Source organism: Conger conger, chromosome 2 (assembly GCF_963514075.1).
Source record: "Conger conger chromosome 2, fConCon1.1, whole genome shotgun sequence".
NCBI lineage: Eukaryota > Metazoa > Chordata > Actinopteri > Anguilliformes > Congridae > Conger > Conger conger.
In genome coordinates, this window is record NC_083761.1 from 3,459,398 (window position 1) to 3,480,489 (window position 21,092).

The window sequence follows — 21,092 nt, forward strand, 5'->3', positions numbered from 1 at the left end:
TTGTGCCAATACACCCACATCACATTTCTTTGCACATTTATGATTACATGACGATTTACATTCTCCAAATAAGTGGACCAATTATAATTGATGTTCATGAAGATTTGACAACCACAAAAGAGGCATTATTAAATTGGTACTATCAAATGATTGTTTTCCCGTTATAACCTTCTGGTGTCACACGAGACTCGTGCAATGTAAATGAAAGAACGGAGCAACATTACGCAAAGTAGATAATCACAGTAGATGACATCACTATTACCTTTTCACGAAAACGCGTTTTTCGACCGAAGTTTGTCTTTTCTCCCCATCCGTATATCCTTTATCAGCTGACGATATTGGAGGAGTTTGATTTTTTTGTTTTCAGACTCAGTGGCCAGATTGCGTTCCTGTGAGGAGTTCGGTCAAATAAAGGGACACGTAACAAAAATTGTAAATAAGTAGTCCGAAAACTTCCTGTGCGGTAGCCGGTGTGGACACAAATAGCTAGCTAATGCCTAGAATACTGACTAAGTTGGCTTGCTAACTCGACCGAATACATCCAGCATTAACTAACAGTTAGCTAGACGTCTCTTTTCTGTTTTTGGATCAGGTAAACTAGCTAATTGATCTGTGCATCTGTGACATAGCTAGGTTACCCGTACATGGACGTGCAATGGCATCGGTTAGAGTGGCTGTCCGGGTCAGGCCCATGAACAGACGGTAAGTTTTTATTGTCCGAACTGGACACACACGTCGTCTCATCACGAGTTGATGGCCAACCACGTTAGCTTGCTAACTCGCATCTTATGCTGGTGCCTTGAATACCTGGAACGTTTTTTACGCCCGCCTTTATAGAAGACTGCAGCACGGCCAGGCTTAAGGTTTTATTAAATCCATTCAGTAGACGAATATATTCAACTTCAACTGCTAATCTAACAACCCATTTAAATAAAACACCGGGTCCAGCTGTGTTAGCACCTGCTAGCTAGCTCTTTAGTTGCAAGTCGCTCAGCATCGCTCCTGTTCGTGAATTTATTGACAGCGATTTATCAAGCAAATATGGGTCAGATGAGCTATGCGTGTTTGCAGTTATTGGGAACTGCGTCCCGTTTCATGCGTTTTAAAACGGTTTGATCACTAGCTAAATTATATTGGATATATATTTTTTAGCGAACTAACGTTAATCTAACGTTTGCCAACCCGGAACTTCTATTGAATCCCCCAAATAGAGCCAAGTCCCGCAGCGCTGGCAGATGTAGGTGGCGTTTATGTACTTTGCAGTTATTACTAGGTGGTTTCTCTTAAAGCAGAACGTTAGATTCTGTGGCTAAACACACAGAACGCAACTTTTTATCACACTTTGGGTAGCATACGATCTAATGAAATAGTCGTGTTTTGTTGCTATCTTTAGACGTTGTTTATCGAGGTATATACTGAGTTACATTGCATAACAATATGAAGCAACAGCAGGTTGCTTTCCAAATCAACCCACACGACAACCAACATTATTAAATTGGCTAAATCTCAATGAAAAGGGAATGCACGTTTACGGTCAATAACGTTATTTGGGCCTGCTATAGGCAAATAAGTTTTCAGGACACGTAAGAAACCATAGAACAAGCCCCGAGGCGTTTGGCATTGCAAGGCGAGACTGATATGGGCGTTTTTGCGAATTGAAACACAACAGCGGTTTTCAAGCGACGTCTTGGCTTTCCACATTAAGCCTAACCATCAACAACGCAAATGCCAGATTTGATTTCATTTGAAATATCACACTTCACATGCAAAGCAGGTAGAAAAGGTGAACCATTTCCCGCAATTTATGAAAAGTAAATGTGAATCTACCTTAACAAGCGTAGACATGTAGTCTACACGCAAAGTATTTTATCAAGACAGCGCGTATGCAGTGGTGATTGTCTATTTGCGTTGTAGTCGATATGCCAATAACTACTCCTTGTGAGTCCTAAGTACACCATTACATTACATTACATTACATTATTGGCATTTGGCAGACGCTCTTATCCAGAGCGACGTACAACAAAGTGCATACCCATAACCAGGGATAAGTTCGCTGAAAGACCCTAGAGGGAAGTACAATTTCAACTGCTACCTGTACAACAAAGATAAGGACGAGGGCCTTTTTTTAAATTTTTTTAAAAAAAATTTTGAGAACAAAGAAACAAACCGAGCAAAAGTGACCAAAGTTAACCATCCAAACACTGCTTACCTAGCCAACTAAAAATACCAATACACAAAGCAGTCACAGAGACAACAATTATCATTACATCGTTTCTGTATGATTGCAGCACAATGTGCAGAAGACTCTGTACAATACTAAAAACAATTCCTTTAAAACAATCTGTCAGTGGTGGTTTAGCGGTATTTCATCGTGTGGTCTCAAGTGTAAGCATTTCACATGCAATTTTTTTTGCCTGTGTAAGCAGTAATCGTTGCCTCGGCTTCAGTAGACTCATCATATTTACTTTGGTTTCCATGACAGCTCTTACTTTATAGCTCTTGAGATTATCTTGCTGCCGTTTGCTTTTCTTTAGAAGCCAAAAAGATGGAGAGGTCATCCATCTTACATTGGCTGTTTTCAATCCTTTATTTTCTTTCCTTGAGTAAAATCCATCTTTGCCAAAGAAATTCAAGTAGGCTGGATAACTGTTCAAGAAAGCCATGCAATTTCTGAATAGCCTTAACCCGTGCTTTATTTGTTGTGTCGAAATGAAGAAATCTCTTTCCAGGTAAAATAGGGGAGTCATGTGGTTTAAACTCCGCCGTAGCCATGATAAGGTCCGCACAGCTGTTGGGCCTTTGAGTAAGGCCCTTTACCCCGCATTGCTCTAGGGGGGGATTAGCCTGCTTAGCCTAATCACCTGCTTTGGATAAAAGCATCAGCTAAATAACAATTTATGTATAATAAGGGAGGGGTGTTAATTGGCTGTAGTGGTTGGAATGTATTAATAAACGAATAATTAGGGAAACCATGAGCAATGTATGAGTCGTATTGATGCCAACATCGCTCGTTAGCATCTGTCCGGCAGTGACCAGGATTCTGAGGTCAATCCGGGACACAACGTAGAGAGTGGAGCCTGGGGCTAGGCCCAAATCAATCAAACTCTCCTCAGCCGCTAGCCTTGTCCGTTTGTCAAGCGGATTATTAATGTGACCTACTTTACACTCTGTTGCCAGCGGGAACGTGTCCGTTTAAAATCGCCATGCAAATTTGAGCCTTCGTTCGTTTTCCTGGAAAGTCCCCGACAATCAGAACTGTCACTCAATTCAAGTGTGACCGTTTGCATTCTAATAGTGTCAGGAAGGTACGCGATCGCATTAAATCCTGTCGCATGCATGCACGTTGACTGCAGTCAGATCAACTCTGCGTGCTTGTTGGGGTTTAGGCAGTGATGGCCAGTTTGGATGTTTTGGTATGGAGGCTGAACGGCCCTAGTTTGAAGTGGTATGATATGGCTGAGTCCTAAATGATGTAGAACACTCACACTGTAGTGTGAATCCCCATCACCTGTAATGCAAGCTGGGCCCATTATATGGATGTTTCAACACAAGCTGTTCTTTGTTTCTGTTCCTTCGGCCAAATGAAATTGGCAGCTCGCAAATGGCCCGTGTCCTGACTGCTTGACTCTCGAGCTCCGTTTCATTGCCTGTTTTCTATGCAAGCATTGGCCGTTTGGCCCGATAATGTTACATTGCATTTTGTTATTTCGCTGACACTTTTATCCAAAGTGACTGCAGTTGATTTGACTTTCCGGAGCAATGTGGAGTTAAGGGCCCTCAGCTGCACAGATCTTACTGTGGTTACACTGGGGTTCGAACCACTGAAGGGCGGCCTGTAACAGTGGTTAAGGTACATGACTGGGACCCGCAAGGTCAGTGGTTCGATCCCCAGTGTAGCCACAATAAGATCCGCACAGCCGTTGGGCCCTTGAGCAAAACCCTGCATTGCTCCAGGGGAGGATTGTCTCCTGCTTAGTCTAATCAACTGTACGTCGCTCTGGATAAGAGTGTCTGTCTGTCTCTCTGTCTGTCTCTCTGTCTGTCTCTCTGTCTGTCTCTCTGTCTGTCTCTCTGTCTGTCTCTCTGTCTGTCTGGTAATGTAATGTAATGACCTTCTGGCTCCCAGCAACCACTATATGTTGGGCACTTGCTATCAGGTGGCATATAGCAGGGGTGTCCAGTCTTATCCCAAAATGGCCGCTATGGGCGCAGGCTTTTGCTATAGCCCAGCAATAATGCTCCTGATTCTGTTTATCAAGGTCTTGATTTAAAGACCATCATTAGTTAGTTGGTTCAATCCAGTGTCATAGCGCCGGGCTAAAACACAAACCTGCACCCGCCCCGGCCCTTTTCGTATGAGGTCGGGCAGCCTTGGCGTTGAGCTAACGCAGTTATTCTGTCGTCTGTAAAGCCCCTTCATATTATGCAATTGAATAATTTTTTCAAAATCAATGTGAATGTATTCTGATGTTTTATGTACTTGTCTTTGAGTTGTACTGGTTCTCTCCACAGGGAGAAAGATCTCTCTGCCAAGTGCATCATTCATATGCAAGGGAACAAGACTTCCATTACTAACCTCAAGGTGAGTTATAAAAAGCTCCATTGTTTGAGGCAACCTCTCCCGATCAATATGGACCGAGGGCTGAGACCTGGTTTTCCACTATCCCTTTACCTGGGAGTCAACTGTGAAGACAGTCTGGCCAATCGGTAAAACTAATTGTTCTGTTAACTGGGAGAAAAGAAAACCATGGCTGGATTTGGATTTGGGGGCCAGATTTGAGGATCCCTGATATAGGCTATAGAGATTTTCCTAGGGATGGGCAACTCCAGTCCTGGTGGGCCGGTGTCTCTGCAGGTTTAACTCCAGTCCTTGAGTAACTCCACTCCAGGCTCAATCAGCTAATTAGCCATTTGCACCATGACCAATTCACTCGCGAAATTAGAGCACAATAAAACGCCACAAGACAAGAACATTCATCAGCTGCTGTTTATACTACGGAATGTGGCTATAAATGACAGATCATGTGAATAGTTGGACTAATTCAATAATTAAGAGCAGAAATTTGCACAGAACAGGAGTGGATATGGCCTGCCTTGCCCTTCCCTGGATTAGACCGCATTTTCCCCGCTGTCTGCTCCAGGGACCCGTTCTGTTCTGTATTGTTATGTTTGTCCACATTTTAAAAAAAGCCCGTCTCTGTGGCCAGACATTGTGAGGATTTGCGGGTTCATGGCTGGTATGAGTCTCGAGTGGAGAGGGCTCATGTTTCAGGCTCCCTGCCAGGATAAAGGCGTCTGCACGCCTTTCCCCGGTGAATGCTGTTTGACCTTCACATCGAACGCCTTCCCTGCTTTTTATATTCCTGCACAGCCCTTTGAGTTGAGCAGTACAGTGGCGTGGGGGAATGAAAGGAGTTGGAACGCTTGCTCTTGGCGTTCTCGTGGTAGTTGTACATGTTAAATGGTTGGCGTTTATATAGCGCCTTTATCCACAGCGCTGTACAACTGATGCCTCGCATTCATTCACCCGTTCATACGAGCACTCACGCATTCGATTGGCTGCCATGCAAGGCACCCAGGGGGCGACATGGCTCAGGCAGTAAGAGCAGTCGTCTCATTGGCTCAGGCAGTATGAGCGGTCGTCTCATTGGCTCAGGCAGTAAGAGCAGTCGTCTGGCAGTCGGAGGGTTGCCGGTTTGATCCCCCGCCCGGGCTGTGTCGAAGTGTCCCTGAGCAAGACGCCTCCTAACCCCCAAATGCTCCTGACGAGCTGGTCGGGGCCTTGCATGGCAGCCAATCGCCGTCGGTGTGTGAGTGTGTGTATGAATGGGTGAATGGAGAAGCATCAATTGTACAGCACCTTGGATACAGGCGCTATATAAATGCCAACCATTTACCATTTACCATTGACCCGCCCGCTCGTCAGGGGCGTTTAGGGGTGAGGTGTCTTGCTCAGTTGTGGTGTTCCCGGTGGTGGTGTATCCGGGTAAAGTGCTGAACTGGGAGCGCTCGCTCCGTGTTTCCTCCCGCAGATTCCCGATGGGAACTCCGGGGACTCGGGCCGGGAGAGGATCAAGACGTTCACGTACGACTTCTCCTACGACTCGGCCGACGGTCGAAGCTCCTCCTTCGTTTCTCAGGAGACGGTACGGGTGCCACGTTCTCTTGTACACGCTGTGATGTTCTGTTTCGTATCGTCACGTTTGTGTCCTTTCTCTAAAGGCCTTTCTTGTCATGAAGTTGTAATGAGTTGAAGTAATGTTAAATTATTTTTCACCCATACATGCATACACACACACTCTCAAACACCAATGGCAGAAGACTGCCATGCAAGGCACCAACCAGCTCGTCAGGACCCCGTTGGGGGGGGTTAGTCCAGGCAGTCTTAGTGACACTGACGCACCCAGGGCGGGATCGAACGGCAACTCTGACTGCCAGACGACTGCTCTTGCTATCATCGTTGCTGACTAGTGACTCCTTCAGTCCGATGCAGGTGGTCTGGCGACCCTGACTGTCTTGGTTGTGCAGAGGAGCAGCGCAGTAGCTTGTAGGGCATCAGCGTGGGGGGCGGGGATGACTAAGCGCATGCCTGTGTTGCCCTTCCAAACCCCCCGGAGAATTTAGCGGTAATGGGACTAACCTTTAGCGTAGCTTCTGGTTTGCTCAGCGCTGTAAGCCCGTCTGTGATGATGCACGACACAGCAAGGTGCACACACTGTTGGTTTTTGATTTAACCTCCCGAATAACCGCATTGTCCTGTGTCAGTTTTATTACGCTGTTGGAGCTCGGCTGCCGAATGGAGAATCTCCGGGCCCTGGGCTGTGTTCCGTTTGAGCCGTTTGTTCTGTAGAATCTGATAACGGTAATCTGATTAGTGTTGCCCATTTAGGCACACTGATGGACTGTGCGGGAGAAGCCAGTCCGTGCTCGCCGATGCCAGTTCACAATATAGGGCTCTGTGGCCCCATGTCTGTATTGGCTCCACTGTGGTGCCTTAAGAAGCTTGTGGTGGATTTTGATATTTGTGTGTGTTTTTAAGGATTTTTACCGGCTGCTGCCTAGACAAGAATTTGTGTAAAATTTACCAGACTTGGGCTCAGACTCAAGCCTTTGCATATTTGCGTTTTGCACAAATAATTTTGGTGGTTTATCCAGATTAAGGCTGGATATGTTTTGTTCTGATCTTGCGTAAATATTTACCTCGTCCTTCGGAGGAGTGCTGAATGCCAAACTAGCAGTTTGTATTGAATTTGAAATTGGGCGGGAGACCGCTTGGAAGAGTGTGACCTCAAGGGTTGTGCTGTCGCCTTGAGCTGAAAAAATAAACAAAATAAATAATAATAATAATATACCCTCAGGCTTAAATGTCCTGTTTAAAGCTGTGTTGTTGAATATGCCTAATGTGAGATCTGGTTTGGTTTTTGTAATGCCCTCTAGTGGATAGATTAAAATGTGTGTGTTTGTTTTTAATCCAGGATGTTTGATCAAACTTGTATGCATATTTACTCCTGTGATAACAGTCCTGTTTGCTAATTCTTTGCCACGTCCTCCTCCCAGAAGCGTTCTGTTCCTGGCCCGGTTTTCATGTTTCTCATTATGGCGCGGAGCCGTAGGCTCGTCTGAAGGCCTGCGGTTTTAAACTGGCGCTCCACTCATCCCGCCTCAGGCTAATGGGGCCGTCTCAGATAAATTTAACACGACGTTTCATTTTGGAATAACGAAATAAAAACAAAAAGCAGTCAATAGCTATTACGTTATGGGTGCAGTGAATATGGTTTCAAGTTGTTTTCCTGAATCACCGGTCTAGCAACGCGGCAGGTGTTGCTGTTAAACTATTATACTTAGAAATGGTTTGGTTTGAGAGACAAAGCAGTGGGTTTCCGCCTTGTTCGACTGCCGTTCGGGAACCGTTTTGTCTGCACGGCTCGATCAAAATGGCATCTCAAACCGCAACTCCTGCCGTTCACAGATAATTTTATTGCCTGCGTTAATCATTGGCAGACGTCAGCAATAAGCTGTCTATAAAATAATTCTTCTGTTTGTGCTGGAAGTTATTTCACTTTGTTCCCGTCGATTGAACCTCCCCCTCGGCGCTAATCCTGAAGCGCGTTGGCTGTTGCTTAAGCTGTGCTTAAAGCGGACTGTGGCCTTCAGACGGCGTTTCGGAGGAGGAGGATGACGACGACGACGACGACGATGATGATGATGATGATGATGATGATGATGATGATGATGATGGTCTCTCGTTGGAACACCTGCGGTGTCCTTCGAGTGAAGTGCGTTAGGAGCACGGCGAAGGCGTTTTATTCCGCGGGAAGGCCGCTTCTCGGCACTCTGCGCTTTAACACCGGAGCGATAATTACAGTTGTTCCAGAACACGCCGGAAGGCTCGTTTTCTCCGAGGAGTCGTAGTGGTGCGGCCCGGTGTTCTGGCCTCGGATGAACTGACGCGCCAATCACAAATTACCGCTTTGGACCGATCTGGAGAGTTATTTCCCCGCTGCTCTGCTGAAAACTGTAATCTTAATGTCGGCTGTACACTTTTCTGATTCTGTTTCTGGAGTTTCTGATCTCACTGATGTCTAATCAGACTGTGTGGGCAGAGCCAAGGAAGAAAAATATGGCTTTTATTGAGAGGCCATTATTGTGTTTCCTGAAATACTCTTCAGATATTCTACCCCGACTGTGTGAGTGCTGTACTTCACTGAGCTGCCGAACGTCGGTTAATGGTTTTTATAAAATTACTGTTTTATGTTTCCCTAAGTCATAACCACAGTGATGGTGACTTGAATGTGTGTATAAGCCATTGGACTTACATTTTTAACTTACAATCAAGAGAATTTTTTTTAAAATCTGAATACATCAAGTGATCTCAATTGTATTTGACATGGTGTAAAAATGTATTTGCATTGTCAAAGCACCGGTGATCTGCTTGACCACATTAGTTCTGCCTATTGGGGCGGAAACGGCACTAAAGTGTGCATGAAAACATCCCGCAGACACACAGGGACTGCGGGGCAGAGCTTGTGAAGGCTCCTGTCTGTTGTGCAGAGAGCCTATTTAGCCCTTTCCCCAGTAGGCATGAGTGCTGTCAGCCACAGTCTGTGCACTCGCTCACTCGCTCTCTCGCTCTCACACTCGCTCACTCACTCACTCACTCACTCGCTCGCTCGCTCGCTCACTCACTCACTCACTCACTCACTCACTCACTCACTCACTCGCTCACTCACTCACTCACTCACTCACTCACTCACTCACTCACTCACTCACTCACTCGCTCACTCACTCACTCACTCACACACTCGCTCACTCACTCACTCACTCACTCACTCACTCACTCGCTCACTCACTCACTCGCTCACTCACTCACTCACTCGCTCACTCACTCACTCACTCACTCGCTCGCTCGCTCGCTCACTCACTCACTCACACACTCGCTCACTCACTCACTCACTCGCTCGCTCACTCACTCACTCACACACTCGCTCACTCACTCACTCACTCACTCACTCACTCACTCACTCACTCACTCACTCACTCACTCACTCACTCACTCACTCACTCTCTCACTCTCTCTCTCACTCACTCACTCACTCTCTCTCTCACTCACTCACTCACTCACTCACACACTCTCTCACTCACACACTCGCTCACTCACTCACACACTCGCTCACTCACTCACTCACTCACTCACTCACTCACTCACTCACTCACTCACTCACTCACTCACTCACTCACTCACTCACTCACTCACTCACTCACTCACACTCTCACTCGCTCGCTCGCTCGCTCGCTCGCTCGCTCGCTCGCTCGCTCGCTCGCTCGCTCACTCACTCACTCACTCACTCACTCACTCACTCACACTCTCTCTCTCTCGCTCACTCACTCACACTCTCTCTCTCTCTCACGCTCTCACGCTCTCACGCTCTCACACTCTCACACTCTCACACTCACACTCTCACACTCTCACACTCTCTCACTCTCTCACTCTCTCACACACTCGCTCTCACACACTCGCTCTCTCACACACTCGCTCTCTCACACACTCACACACTCGCTCTCTCACACACTCACACACTCACACACTCACTCACTCACACACTCACACACTCGCTCTCTCACACACTCGCTCTCTCACACACTCACACACTCGCTCTCTCACACACTCACACACTCGCTCTCTCACACACTCACACACTCGCTCTCTCACACACACTCGCTCTCTCACACACTCACACACTCGCTCTCTCACACACTCACACACTTGCTCTCTCACACACTCTCTCTCTCTCGCTCACTCACTCACACTCTCTCTCTCTCTCACGCTCTCACACTCTCACACTCTCACACTCTCTCACTCTCTCACTCTCTCTCTCACGCTGCACACACACACCAGGCCAAATGTACAGGTGGTGACGAGGCTGCTGTCCGCTCCGTGTCACTGGTTGGGCCGTGGAAAGGTGCCAGACCGCTGTCGCTACGCTCAGTCGTGCATCTGACAGACCTGTGACCCCCCCCCCCCCCCGTATCACCACCGTCACTGATCAACCCCAGAGACCAGAGACAGACAGAGAGAAACAGAGACCACCTGACCAAAGCAGAGAGAGAGAGAGAAGGAGTCTAGGATGAACGTTAAAGTGATGATGCGGTATCTACTGCAGTAGTGATCAGCCCTGTTCCTGGAGATCTACCCTCCTGTAGGTCTTTATTTCAACACTAATTTCACACACCTGATTCCAATAATTGGCAGCTCAATGAGATCTCTAGCTGTTGAATGAGGTGAGCTTTGTTAGGGTCAGGGTGAAAACCTACAGGACCACCGTAGATCTCCAGGAACAGGGTTGGTTGGCACTGATTTACAGGGCATATTTGGATACAGTTTTGCATTTGGTAACCATTTTGTGCTTTGTCGAGTTCCTCTGATTTTACTGCTTCTGAATGTGGTCAGTGGCCTCTGTTCAAACCCTGTCTTTCCGGGCAGGGGAGGTCAGATACTACGCCTACAGAAAGGACAAATTGGTGAAAATGAGGAGAAGGAAATTCAGATATTACTGTGTACCGCTACCGTCATTGAAATCACATGCTGTTTGGTTTTAAACATGCCTATTTTTATATTACGGATCAAAGTTGGGGCCAGCCTACTTGTTTATCGTGTCATCTGGTGAATTTGTTTATTTAATGAGCAGTGGGAGAAAGAAGCTTAACCTGCGTTTATTTTTAACTCTATAGCAGGGTCCCTGGAGAGCCGCAGGGTGTGCTGGCTTTTGTCGTTACTCAGCACCTAATTGATCGATTAAAGCAGTGGATTACACAGTTAACTCGCCTCACCTGGTTTCTTGGGTCTGAATCAGTTGCTGGTATTAAGGCGAAAACAAAAACCAGCACACCCTGCGGCTCTCCAGGACAGGGTTGCTGACCCCTGCTCTATAGCCTTGTTGGAAATTGTGTTAATAAGCAGTTTCTCTCATCAACTTTTATATTCATGGTTGGCTGCACTTTTAAATGGGTTGAATGTGGAATATGCACCTAACGCCTTGTAGTTAAATAAATAGATGGGTAAATACGTAAATGGCAAATGGGGGAAAATCAGGTTGCTGTCATTTCAGTCTGCTTGGTTGTGTTTATTTTTTTAAAAGTTGATCACAGGAACCGTTTTGTCTAGAAGTCAGGTGTTGGTCGACTATTTTCCTCAGGGTGGTTATGACCGCTCTTTTCTACATGCTTGAACGCACACGTGAAAGGGATGCCGAAACCTTGACCCTCGACCCCTCTCGTTGGCCTGAACAGATGGTCAGTACCCGTGGTGAAGAGATGGTCGCCCCTGGCAACAGTCTGAACGGACTTTGCGATTCCCTGACAGACTAGGCGCTCCGGCCTCGTCAAACCCCCATTTTGTCCCTTCGCCTCGCCTGACTGGCGTTTAACGGGAGGCCGTCTCTCCCTGGTGCTTGGCTGATCTCACCACACTCATTTCCGCTCTCTCTCTCTCTCTCTCTGTCTTGTATTCGCAGGTTTTTAAAGACCTGGGCTCTGACGTGTTGAAGGCCGCCTTCGAGGGCTACAACGCCTGCATCTTCGCCTACGGTCAGACGGGTTCCGGGAAGTCCTACACCATGATGGGGAACCCGGTAAGACTCTCGTCCCACTGCCCTGTTGGCGTCTCCGCCCTGGTAACCGCGTCAGGGGCCTTTTCAGTGGGGCCACGTGGTACGCCGCTAACGATTCGCGTTTGAAGACTCATCAAAGGGAGCCAATTAAAGTGAACTTCCAGTGCGCTAAAGAACGTGTCGGGGGCAAAACGCATCCATGAAAAAACATCAGTGTGAGAATTGTTACCGGCTCGACCGATAGTGAAACATTGAGGGCGATGGGGTAAACGTGGTTCAGCTCCCGCAGAACCGCGCGGTATACACCAGCTATGAAAAATTATTTCCTGTGAACTCGTTACACGTGCGGTCGTTAGCCTTCGCTGATTAGCGCGAGAGGCTGCAAAGGGTGAGGTTTTAAAGGGCAGAGGGGAAGTGAATTTTATTTATTTTTTTCGAAAATATTTGGTCTCATTCTCAGGAATTTGCAGGAGAGTTTTCACACAGTAAAGAGTTGATTCTGTTTAGGATAATCATTTGACCCAGGTGCGGTCATTAGATGGCCAGTGATTAGACGGTTGGATTGTGGTCGGGGCGAGAGGTTTATTGAGACGGCGTTGGGGAGGGTGAGATGCACGTTCCGGCAGGTTCCGTCCGCACCCTGCCTGCCCTTATTGACGAGAAGAAGCCGACGGGTTCGGAGGATCGATACGGCTTGTCAGGGAGATATGAGCTGTATCTGTTTTTCAAAAGCTGAAACTAACACAAGCGTGCCTTTGAAAATTGGCGTTAAACTGCTGTTTGGACACCGTGAAATCGATACTGTGAAAGTCTCACTCTGGGAACTCAGATCTGTTAAGTTTTCATCCCACCTCGTGTCTTTGGGTTTATGACACACAAGGTGGGATAAAAAGGTCACTTCAAACTTCTTCTTTTTTTTTTTTTTTTTTTCAGAATCACCACTTTCTGCCCAACAAATGCATGTCGGGTCTTAGTTTTTTTAGTTTTTTTAATCATTGTGGAAATGCCCACAGAACCGATAGGTTGGCCTTTGGAAAGCTCCCCAATATGGTTCACCCATTTCAGAGTATTGCTGGCTTTGCTGGGAAAATGTGAAGAGAAAAGTCCGCTACATGGAACCGTGAATCCTGCAGCGGCCTAGAGAGATGTTAGCACAGCGTTACGTGTGTGATTGGCGCTCCACACGCAGACTGGATGTGACCGCTGGGTTGTTTGTGTTTTTTCCAGGGGGATTCGGGGCTGATCCCGCGCATCTGCGAGGGCCTGTTCAGCCGCATCTCAGACACCACCAGCTGGGACCAGGCGTCCTTCCGCACCGAGGTCAGGTGAGCGGGGCGGGGCGCGGGGGCGCGGGGGCGGGCCGCGGGATGAACACGGTCCGCTCTCCCAGCCTGAAGGCCCGTCATCACGCAGAACTCCAACTGAGAGAGTTTCTGAGGCTCCTTATGACATTGGGGCGACATTGGCTAAGGTGGTGAGAGCAGTCGTCTGGCAGTCTCAGGGTTACATTACATTACGTTACATTACATTAGTGGCCTTTGGCAGACGCTCTTATCCAGAGAGACGTACAGTTGATTAGTCTAAGCAGGAGACGATCCTTCCCTGGAGCAATGCAGGGTTAAGGGCCTTGCTGAGGGGCCCAACGGCTGTGCGGATAATTTTGGATGGATTGTCATTGAGTTTTTATCGTTCGAGCAGCTGGAAAAAAAATCTCTCCGAAAGCGATCCCACCACTGTCGTTGTCGTCCCGGTTGCGGTGTGGACTTCGCCGTCCACTTTAGTCGGAGCGATTTTTTTAAAAACGACATTGACAGCTCTAGTTCTCGTCACGGACGGTCCTTCACGGTCCCGGTCGCCCGTCCGCGCGCCAGGTCGTCTCCCCGCTAATTACGCCCTCCCGCCTGGCTCCCGCGGAGAGAGGGGGGGGGGGGGGGGGTCCGTCTGTCCGCTCCTGAGGTGCGCGGTCTGCATCAGGGGCTTAATGAGGTACGGGCGGTCAGCGGGGTCACGGTCGCTGGCTTTCACGCGTCTGCCGCGGTCACGCTCGCCGATCCGCTGGCTGCGGTTCCGGCCGACTTCGAGCGGAGGTTCCAGTTTCCTCTTTACCACACGCCTGAAGGTGACCGTGTCTCGTCTGGACTCTGGCTCTTGAGTTTAAACGCTCTCCCCCCCCCCCCCCCTCTCTAACGGCGGTGAAGTAATCTCTTACCTTTAATGTGATAAACGCACCTTCAGTGGGAATTGGGTTTGAAGTTAATTCGGTGCTTTCTTGAAGTCTTTCCCCTTCTCTGGTGAAAATTGTGTTTCACGCTATCGGCGAGACTATGACGACAAACTAATGAAAGAAGATATTTCTAACTGCGCTTAATAACTACAGTTAACTGCAAACGAGCTATAGAACTCGTACATAAGCATTCCTAAGCACTGCATAAGCACTACATAAGCATTGAATAACCATAAGGATCTTGTGTCAGTTCATGTTTGTCATGGCAGTGTTGCTTGCTGCATCAATGTTGACATGACCCACCATATTGCCTATTGTACGTGTGCATGCAGTGCTAATGTAATGTTATGTAATGTATGAGTTCTATAGCTCTTATGCTTATACGAGCCTTCAGAGTGTTACCGGCCCTGCGTAGTTTGGCTTCAGACGGTAACAACAATGGTCCTGTTGATGTTATCCCTGGATGTCTAACAAACCTGGTTAATCTTTGTAGCACAGCTGGATGCTGACTCACAGGTAACTTGCCTTACCTGTGGTTTATTTCTACAAGATCTTTATTCACCACATATTATTACCACACCACCAATGACAAACTATTTTCCACAACAAGCTAAATCTAAAGACACTAAACACTGTATGTGGGGAAAACCCATGATCTATACCGTACTATTTCACCTCAACAGCTCTGGGAGCATTCCACTGAGGTGGCAGAATTGCGCAGAGGCAGCACAATGATGGGGGCAATAGTCCTGTATTGACGAGCACTGTCTTTTCATCTAGCCTTGCTGACCCTGTGTCAACATGGTCAACGGTCTGTTTCCCTTTGGGGGTGTGCAGAGAGGCACACTCGTGTCAAAGGCACGACTCGGCTCCGCGTCCTAGGGTCTGCCGGCATCTGCTCCTACAGTGCGCTACACCACCCGATTTCACTAAAGTTTACCTGCTCGGTTCAGATAATAGGCTCATTAGTAAAATCAGGCGGTGGAGCTCACGGCTAAAGCAAACGTCTGCAGACACTGTGGCTCGTGAGTCGTGCCGGACTAAGATTTTATTTCAGTTCTAAAACCCGCGCTAGCATGCTACCTATAAGGACGTGTCTTCCGATGTCAGTCGTGCTCGGAGAGTGTTTCTCTCGTCCGCTGGTGTTAACGTCCCCATTGACCCACTACTGCTGTGTCATAGGGCGTCGCGACGCCTGTATTTACTTTAACGAGCCTGCTCACTGGAGCCAGCGCCTTGGCCCGATGCCTTGAGTTATGGTGTCATTTTCCCCCCCGTAAAGCCCAGATGAACAAACTACACGGCCAGGTCCTCTATTAAACGACAAAAAGGGCAGAGCATGCTGGGATTCCTGGAGGGATTTATGGGCGAGTTTCTCCTGGCCGAGCCTTCCCGTCAGCGTCTTTTCTCTTCGCTGCCGTCGGGAGTTTTGATCGATTATTATTATTTTTTTTCCCCCCCCCGTGTTTTCGTTTGACGGCGTCAGCTACCTGGAGATCTACAACGAGCGCGTTCGGGACCTGCTGCGGAGGAAGGCCACGGACACGTTCCACCTCCGCGTGCGCGAGCACCCCAAGGACGGGCCCTACGTGGAGGGTAAGAGCCGCGGTCGGCCGGGCGCTTCTCCGGACCGTGATGCATGATGGGTGAAAGGAGGCCCGTGGAAAGGGAAAGGTCTGGTAATGGGTTTCGAGACGAATGTGTAGTCTTGCCTAATCGAGAACGGGCTCGTGATTTAGTAGTGTATTTTTTACACAAGTCTATACTTCCATCAGTCAAACAAAATGTCACGCTTCCCTCTTATTTCCCACCTCTCATTTCTGTTTTGTAATGTTTTTCCCTTGCTGATTTTTGGCATCCGTGTATGAAATGACCTCTGCCCCGAGCCGGCGGCCATTTTGTGTAGAGAACCACCATTATTGGATTGTTAGATGTAGAAACATGGTGACTTCTGAAAGGCTGTGGGTCGGAGGTTATCTGTGTTGGGGCACCAGTTTGGAACGTCAGGTTCCTGAGGCGGAAGGGGGTGTTCTGACCCTGTTCTGACCCGGTGTTTTGACCTGTTTTTACCTGTTCTGACCAGGTGTTTTGACCCGTTTACCTGTTCTGACCTGTTTTTACCTCTTCTGACCAGGTGTTTTGACTTTTTTTACCTGTTCTGACCAGGTGTTTTGACCTGTTTACCTGTTTTGCCCCGGTGTTTTGCCCCGGTGTTTTGACGCTGTTTTGCCCTGGTGTTTTGCCCCCCCCCCCCCCCCGCGCGCAGACCTGTCGAAGCACCTGGTGCAGAACTACAGTGACGTGGAGGAGCTGATGGACGCGGGCAACATCAACCGCACCACGGCCAGCACGGGCATGAACGACGTCAGCAGCCGCTCCCACGCCATCTTCACCATCAACTTCACCCAGGCAAGCCTGACCTCTGACCTCTGACCCCTGACCCCTCTCCACCGTGCCCGGAGCCCTGACCACCCCTCACTCCCCACCCCGCCTTCACACCGCTAACCCTTTCAGTCCCCTGCGTGCCATATGATGCACTCGACATTATACCTTTTCAACCAATCAGAATGAGCGCTATGCTGTTATTTTGAGGCGAGCCTGACCTCTGACCTCTCCCCTCTGACCACGGCCAGAGCCGTAACATTACGTAACAGGTGTTTGGCAGACGCTTTTGTCCAGAGTGACATACAACAAAAATACATAACCATAACCAGGGATAAGTATACTTCCAAATGCGAGAGTGATCACATGGATAACATGAACCATGTAGATTAATCTGAGAACAAACCAACCCAAAAGCAGCAATAAAACAGTTTTGTCAAATACGAAGCTGGCAATAACGCAACAATTTTTGGAGCCCTGACTCTGCACAGTAATCCGGCCACCAAAATGTCATTCACTGCCATTACACTGCAAGGAAGTGTTTTAGACTTGAAATAAGACTTAAGATCTTTTTTCTTTTTTTTCTCAAGTAGGAAGCATTAGCTTAGTTTAAGTTACTTTTTGCTTGAAGTGAAATTGTCTTGCCTCATTTGCAAATCTTGAAATTAATGAAACTGTGACTTGTTTGTTTTTTTGGCAAAAAGGCAATAGAAGTAAGATTTTTAAGAGTCTAAATATCAGACAAAATATGCTTTAGATTGGCAATTTTTTTGGGGGTTATTGTGTGTTCGGGGCTTAGAGCAGGCCGTCTGAATTCTGCCTGGGCTGTGCTCCTGGTGATTAGCGTGGCGGTCAATGGGAGTGTGCGGCTTCCTTTCAGTTTTATTCATAATGTTATGATATGTAAATATGGACAGTAGCCAACAGGTGTCGTTTTTAATACCTTGTTTACCCCTTTAGCGTCCTGCTAATCCCGTCACGCATCACCTCTAAGTTTTAACGCTAAAGTGCTTCTCCTGCAGCTCCTGCCCTCCCGCAGACGTTGTTTTCAGAACCTCGGTTAATGTAAATTGTGAAATTGGAAATCATTTCATATTGCCTGCTACTTCAGGCTTTTTGGGGAAACGTATTATTTTTGCTGTAATTGATGTTTTCTGCCTCCTGCAGCAGTAACCTCCAAACCCGTTTTTTTTGGAGAATACATTTTCTCCACTTTTGAGATGTGGAACAAAATGCGTCGGAACGAGTGTGTGTGTGTGTGTGTGTGTGTGTGTGTGTCTGTGTGTGTGTGTCTGTGTGTGTGTGTGTGTGTGTGTGTGTGTGTGTGTGTGTGTGTGTGTGTGTGTGTGTGTGTGTGTGTGTGTGTGTGTGTGTGAATGTCTTCTATACACAGTCTCTGAGGAGTCCACCTCGCCCCTTGTTGTTTATGAAAGACTTTTCTGCGGAATGAGGCACGTCTTTACTCTGCTTTGGTTTAAAGTGGCGTTCCCAACGCCTGCCTTTTTGAGTAACCATCAATCGATCGCTGAACAGAATTAATTATTTTAGGGAATTAAGCACATCAAAGAGAATGGCGGTGCGTTCATTAACAACAAGCTGGAACTGAAGTTAGAGCAGCACTAGCTTCTGTGATATACACGAGTATAACATCTTTCAGGGAGAATGTTTGATGGGCAGGGAGTCCGAGGAGGGCGACGTCAAATTGACCGTTATTTGGGCGACATACACGCTGGTACACGATGACAAAATCTAAATTCAAATGGTCTTCCTGGATGTGGATGGAAAAAAAACCATGCCACGAAAATACACTCAAGCGTTACGTTGTATTAATTTTATGGAATATATACTTTAAGACATGTTGGTATGGTAATGAAGAACTGACTAAACTGCGGTAAAAAGTTGAATTGTGATTTCAGCCTGTGTTTAAGAATGTGGTTCCCAGTAAAGCAGCCATTCCTGTGACGATGGTTGACAGCGTTTCGGGTTGCACTGGGCTGACCTCTCGCCCCTCCCCCCCCCTACAGGCGAAGTTCGCAGCGGAGATGCCGTCGGAGACGGTGAGTAAGATCCACCTGGTGGACCTGGCGGGCAGTGAGCGGGCGGATGCCACCGGGGCCACCGGAGTCCGCCTAAAAGAGGGAGGCAACATCAACAAGTCCCTGGTCACCCTGGGCAACGTCATCTCCGCTCTGGGTACGTCACAGACCTGTCCGTGAAGCTCTCTATCCTTCAGTCACAGACCTCCCCTGTCCGTGTAGCTCTCTATCCTTCAGTCACAGACCTCCCCGGCCTCGACCGCTGTCTGTGAAGCTCTCTATCCTTCAGTCACAGACCTGTCCGTGAAGCTCTCTATCCTTCAGTCACAGACCTCCCCGGCCTCGACCGCTGTCCGTGAAGCTCTCTATCCTTCAGTCACAAACCTCCCTGGCCTCGACCGCTGTCCAGGGTGCTGTTTTTCCCCTCAGTGACTCTTGGAAGGTGGCTGCTGCCTCCAAGACTACAAGACAGCAGGTCGGCCAGCGGCTTCAGCTCAGCCAATCACAGACCATGTGTACATACCATTCACGGGCAATTTTCCCTTTGTGTGTTTTTATCAGATCTGTTTGTAGATATGTCCCTGAACTAGCTAGTGCTAATCTTTCGCTGTACATTCACTGGGTCTAAAAGCCGCTGCCTTGCAGTCATCACTGAGTGAAGGAAAGTACTTTGGGTGAGACCAGTGTGTATATATATATATATATATATATATATATAAAAGAAAAAAAGAATAATAATTTTTTATCCTAATTCAGTGTTCTAGAACTCCATTGCTTTTGGTTGCCAGTAGCGATTGCTCTTCACTGAGAATTCTAATGCTGATGTATCATTCTAATCATATGTGTGATCTTGCACCTCAAAGGTTTAACATGATTAACATGATTTTATTTTCATTTATTTTTTTACAACTAAATTGTGTTGTAAGTGTGGCTGAATTCTCAAACTTCCGATCATGCATGTGACGCATTCCCTGGACCGAGGGCATTGTGACGTTGCTTTGTATGCGCCTACATTTAATTGGTGTTAAGTGGCTGAACCTGAGGTGATAAAGATTTTTGTCCAGCGGACCTAACGGCTCTTCGAATAGGTCTCTGGACTGGGGAGAGCGTCGCTAAACTGGTTTGATAAATTCAGCGATGGTGGAAAATTAGGTGGTTAAGGGCTTCTGTGGGGAAAAAATCAAGTATGCATGTCCTGAATGAATGAATTTCTGCGCAATATGTTAAAAAGCTTTCCCTCGTCAGTTTTTAAAATGGAACTAACACAGATTTAAATGGGTTCCGTGTAAGTGGTGTTATTATGAGACGGCAGGCGTTGAGGAAACGTCCTGGAGTAACCCTGGCATTGCAGGAATGTCCTGGAGTAAACCTGCCCCTGCTTTTCCCGCTCTAGCGGACATTTCCCAGGACGGCACCACCCACATGAAGAAGAAGCAGGTCTTCGTGCCGTACAGAGACTCGGTGTTGACCTGGCTCCTCAAGGACAGTCTCGGCGGAAACTCAAAGACCATCATGATCGCGAGTAAGTTTGTGCTGCCAAACTCTCGAACTTTGGGATTTAATCCTCTGCCACCGTGTTGTAGCGGTTGACACTGTTGCCTCGCAGCAAGGAGGAGGTTCTTGGTTCGATTCCCGGCCCACCAAATCCTCTCTGCACGGGGTTTTCATTTTCTCCCCGTGTTCGCGTGGGTTTCCTCGCACACTCAAACGCACGCACGTGAGGTTAGGTGTGCTCCTGCTGGTGCCAGAGCCTTGGTCAAGGATGGGTCAAATGCAGAGGACACATTACCCTACGGGGTTTAATAAAGTAAATATTAAATCTAATGTGATGCCACTGCTTCCTGGGTTGTCTTGTCTCCCGGTTTGGCCGCTGTGGATCTAATCCCCACCCGCGTTTGTTTGTTCTAATCCCAGCACACACGTTTGTTTGTTCTAATCCCAGCACACACGTTTGTTTGTTCTAATCCCAGCACACACGTTTGTTTGTTCTAATCCCAGCACACACGTTTGTTTGTTCTAATCCCAGCACACACGTTTGTTTGTTCTAATCCCAGCACACACGTTTGTTTGTTCTAATCCCAGCACACACGTTTGTTTGTTCTAATCCTAGCACACACGTTTGTTTGTTCTAATCCCCGCACACACGTTTGTTTGTTCTAATCCTCGCACACGCGTTTGTTTGTTCTAATCCTCGCACACGCGTTTGTTTGTTCTAATCCCCGCACACGCGTTTGTTTGTTCTAATCCCAGCACACGCGTTTGTTTGTTCTAATCCCAGCACACGCCTTTGTTTGTTCTAATCCCAGCACACGCGTTTGTTTGTTCTAATCCCAGCGCACGCGT

At 47.7% G+C, this 21,092-nt stretch overlaps 1 protein-coding gene across 1 annotated transcript in view; it reads left to right on the forward strand.

Moving 5' to 3' along the window:
* The first annotated feature begins 339 nt into the window (after positions 1–339).
* The window catches only part of kif16ba (kinesin family member 16Ba), a 101,864-nt gene continuing 81,111 nt past the window's right edge, over positions 340–21,092 (forward strand). Inside the window, exons 1-9 of the mRNA XM_061223166.1 lie at positions 340–702; positions 4,513–4,582; positions 6,033–6,146; positions 12,012–12,128; positions 13,335–13,432; positions 15,818–15,927; positions 16,598–16,740; positions 18,738–18,906; positions 20,143–20,271. Coding sequence (XP_061079150.1) covers positions 656–702; positions 4,513–4,582; positions 6,033–6,146; positions 12,012–12,128; positions 13,335–13,432; positions 15,818–15,927; positions 16,598–16,740; positions 18,738–18,906; positions 20,143–20,271 — 997 coding nt within the window. The 5' untranslated portion in view covers positions 340–655. The remainder of the gene's footprint in view (positions 703–4,512; positions 4,583–6,032; positions 6,147–12,011; positions 12,129–13,334; positions 13,433–15,817; positions 15,928–16,597; positions 16,741–18,737; positions 18,907–20,142; positions 20,272–21,092) is intronic.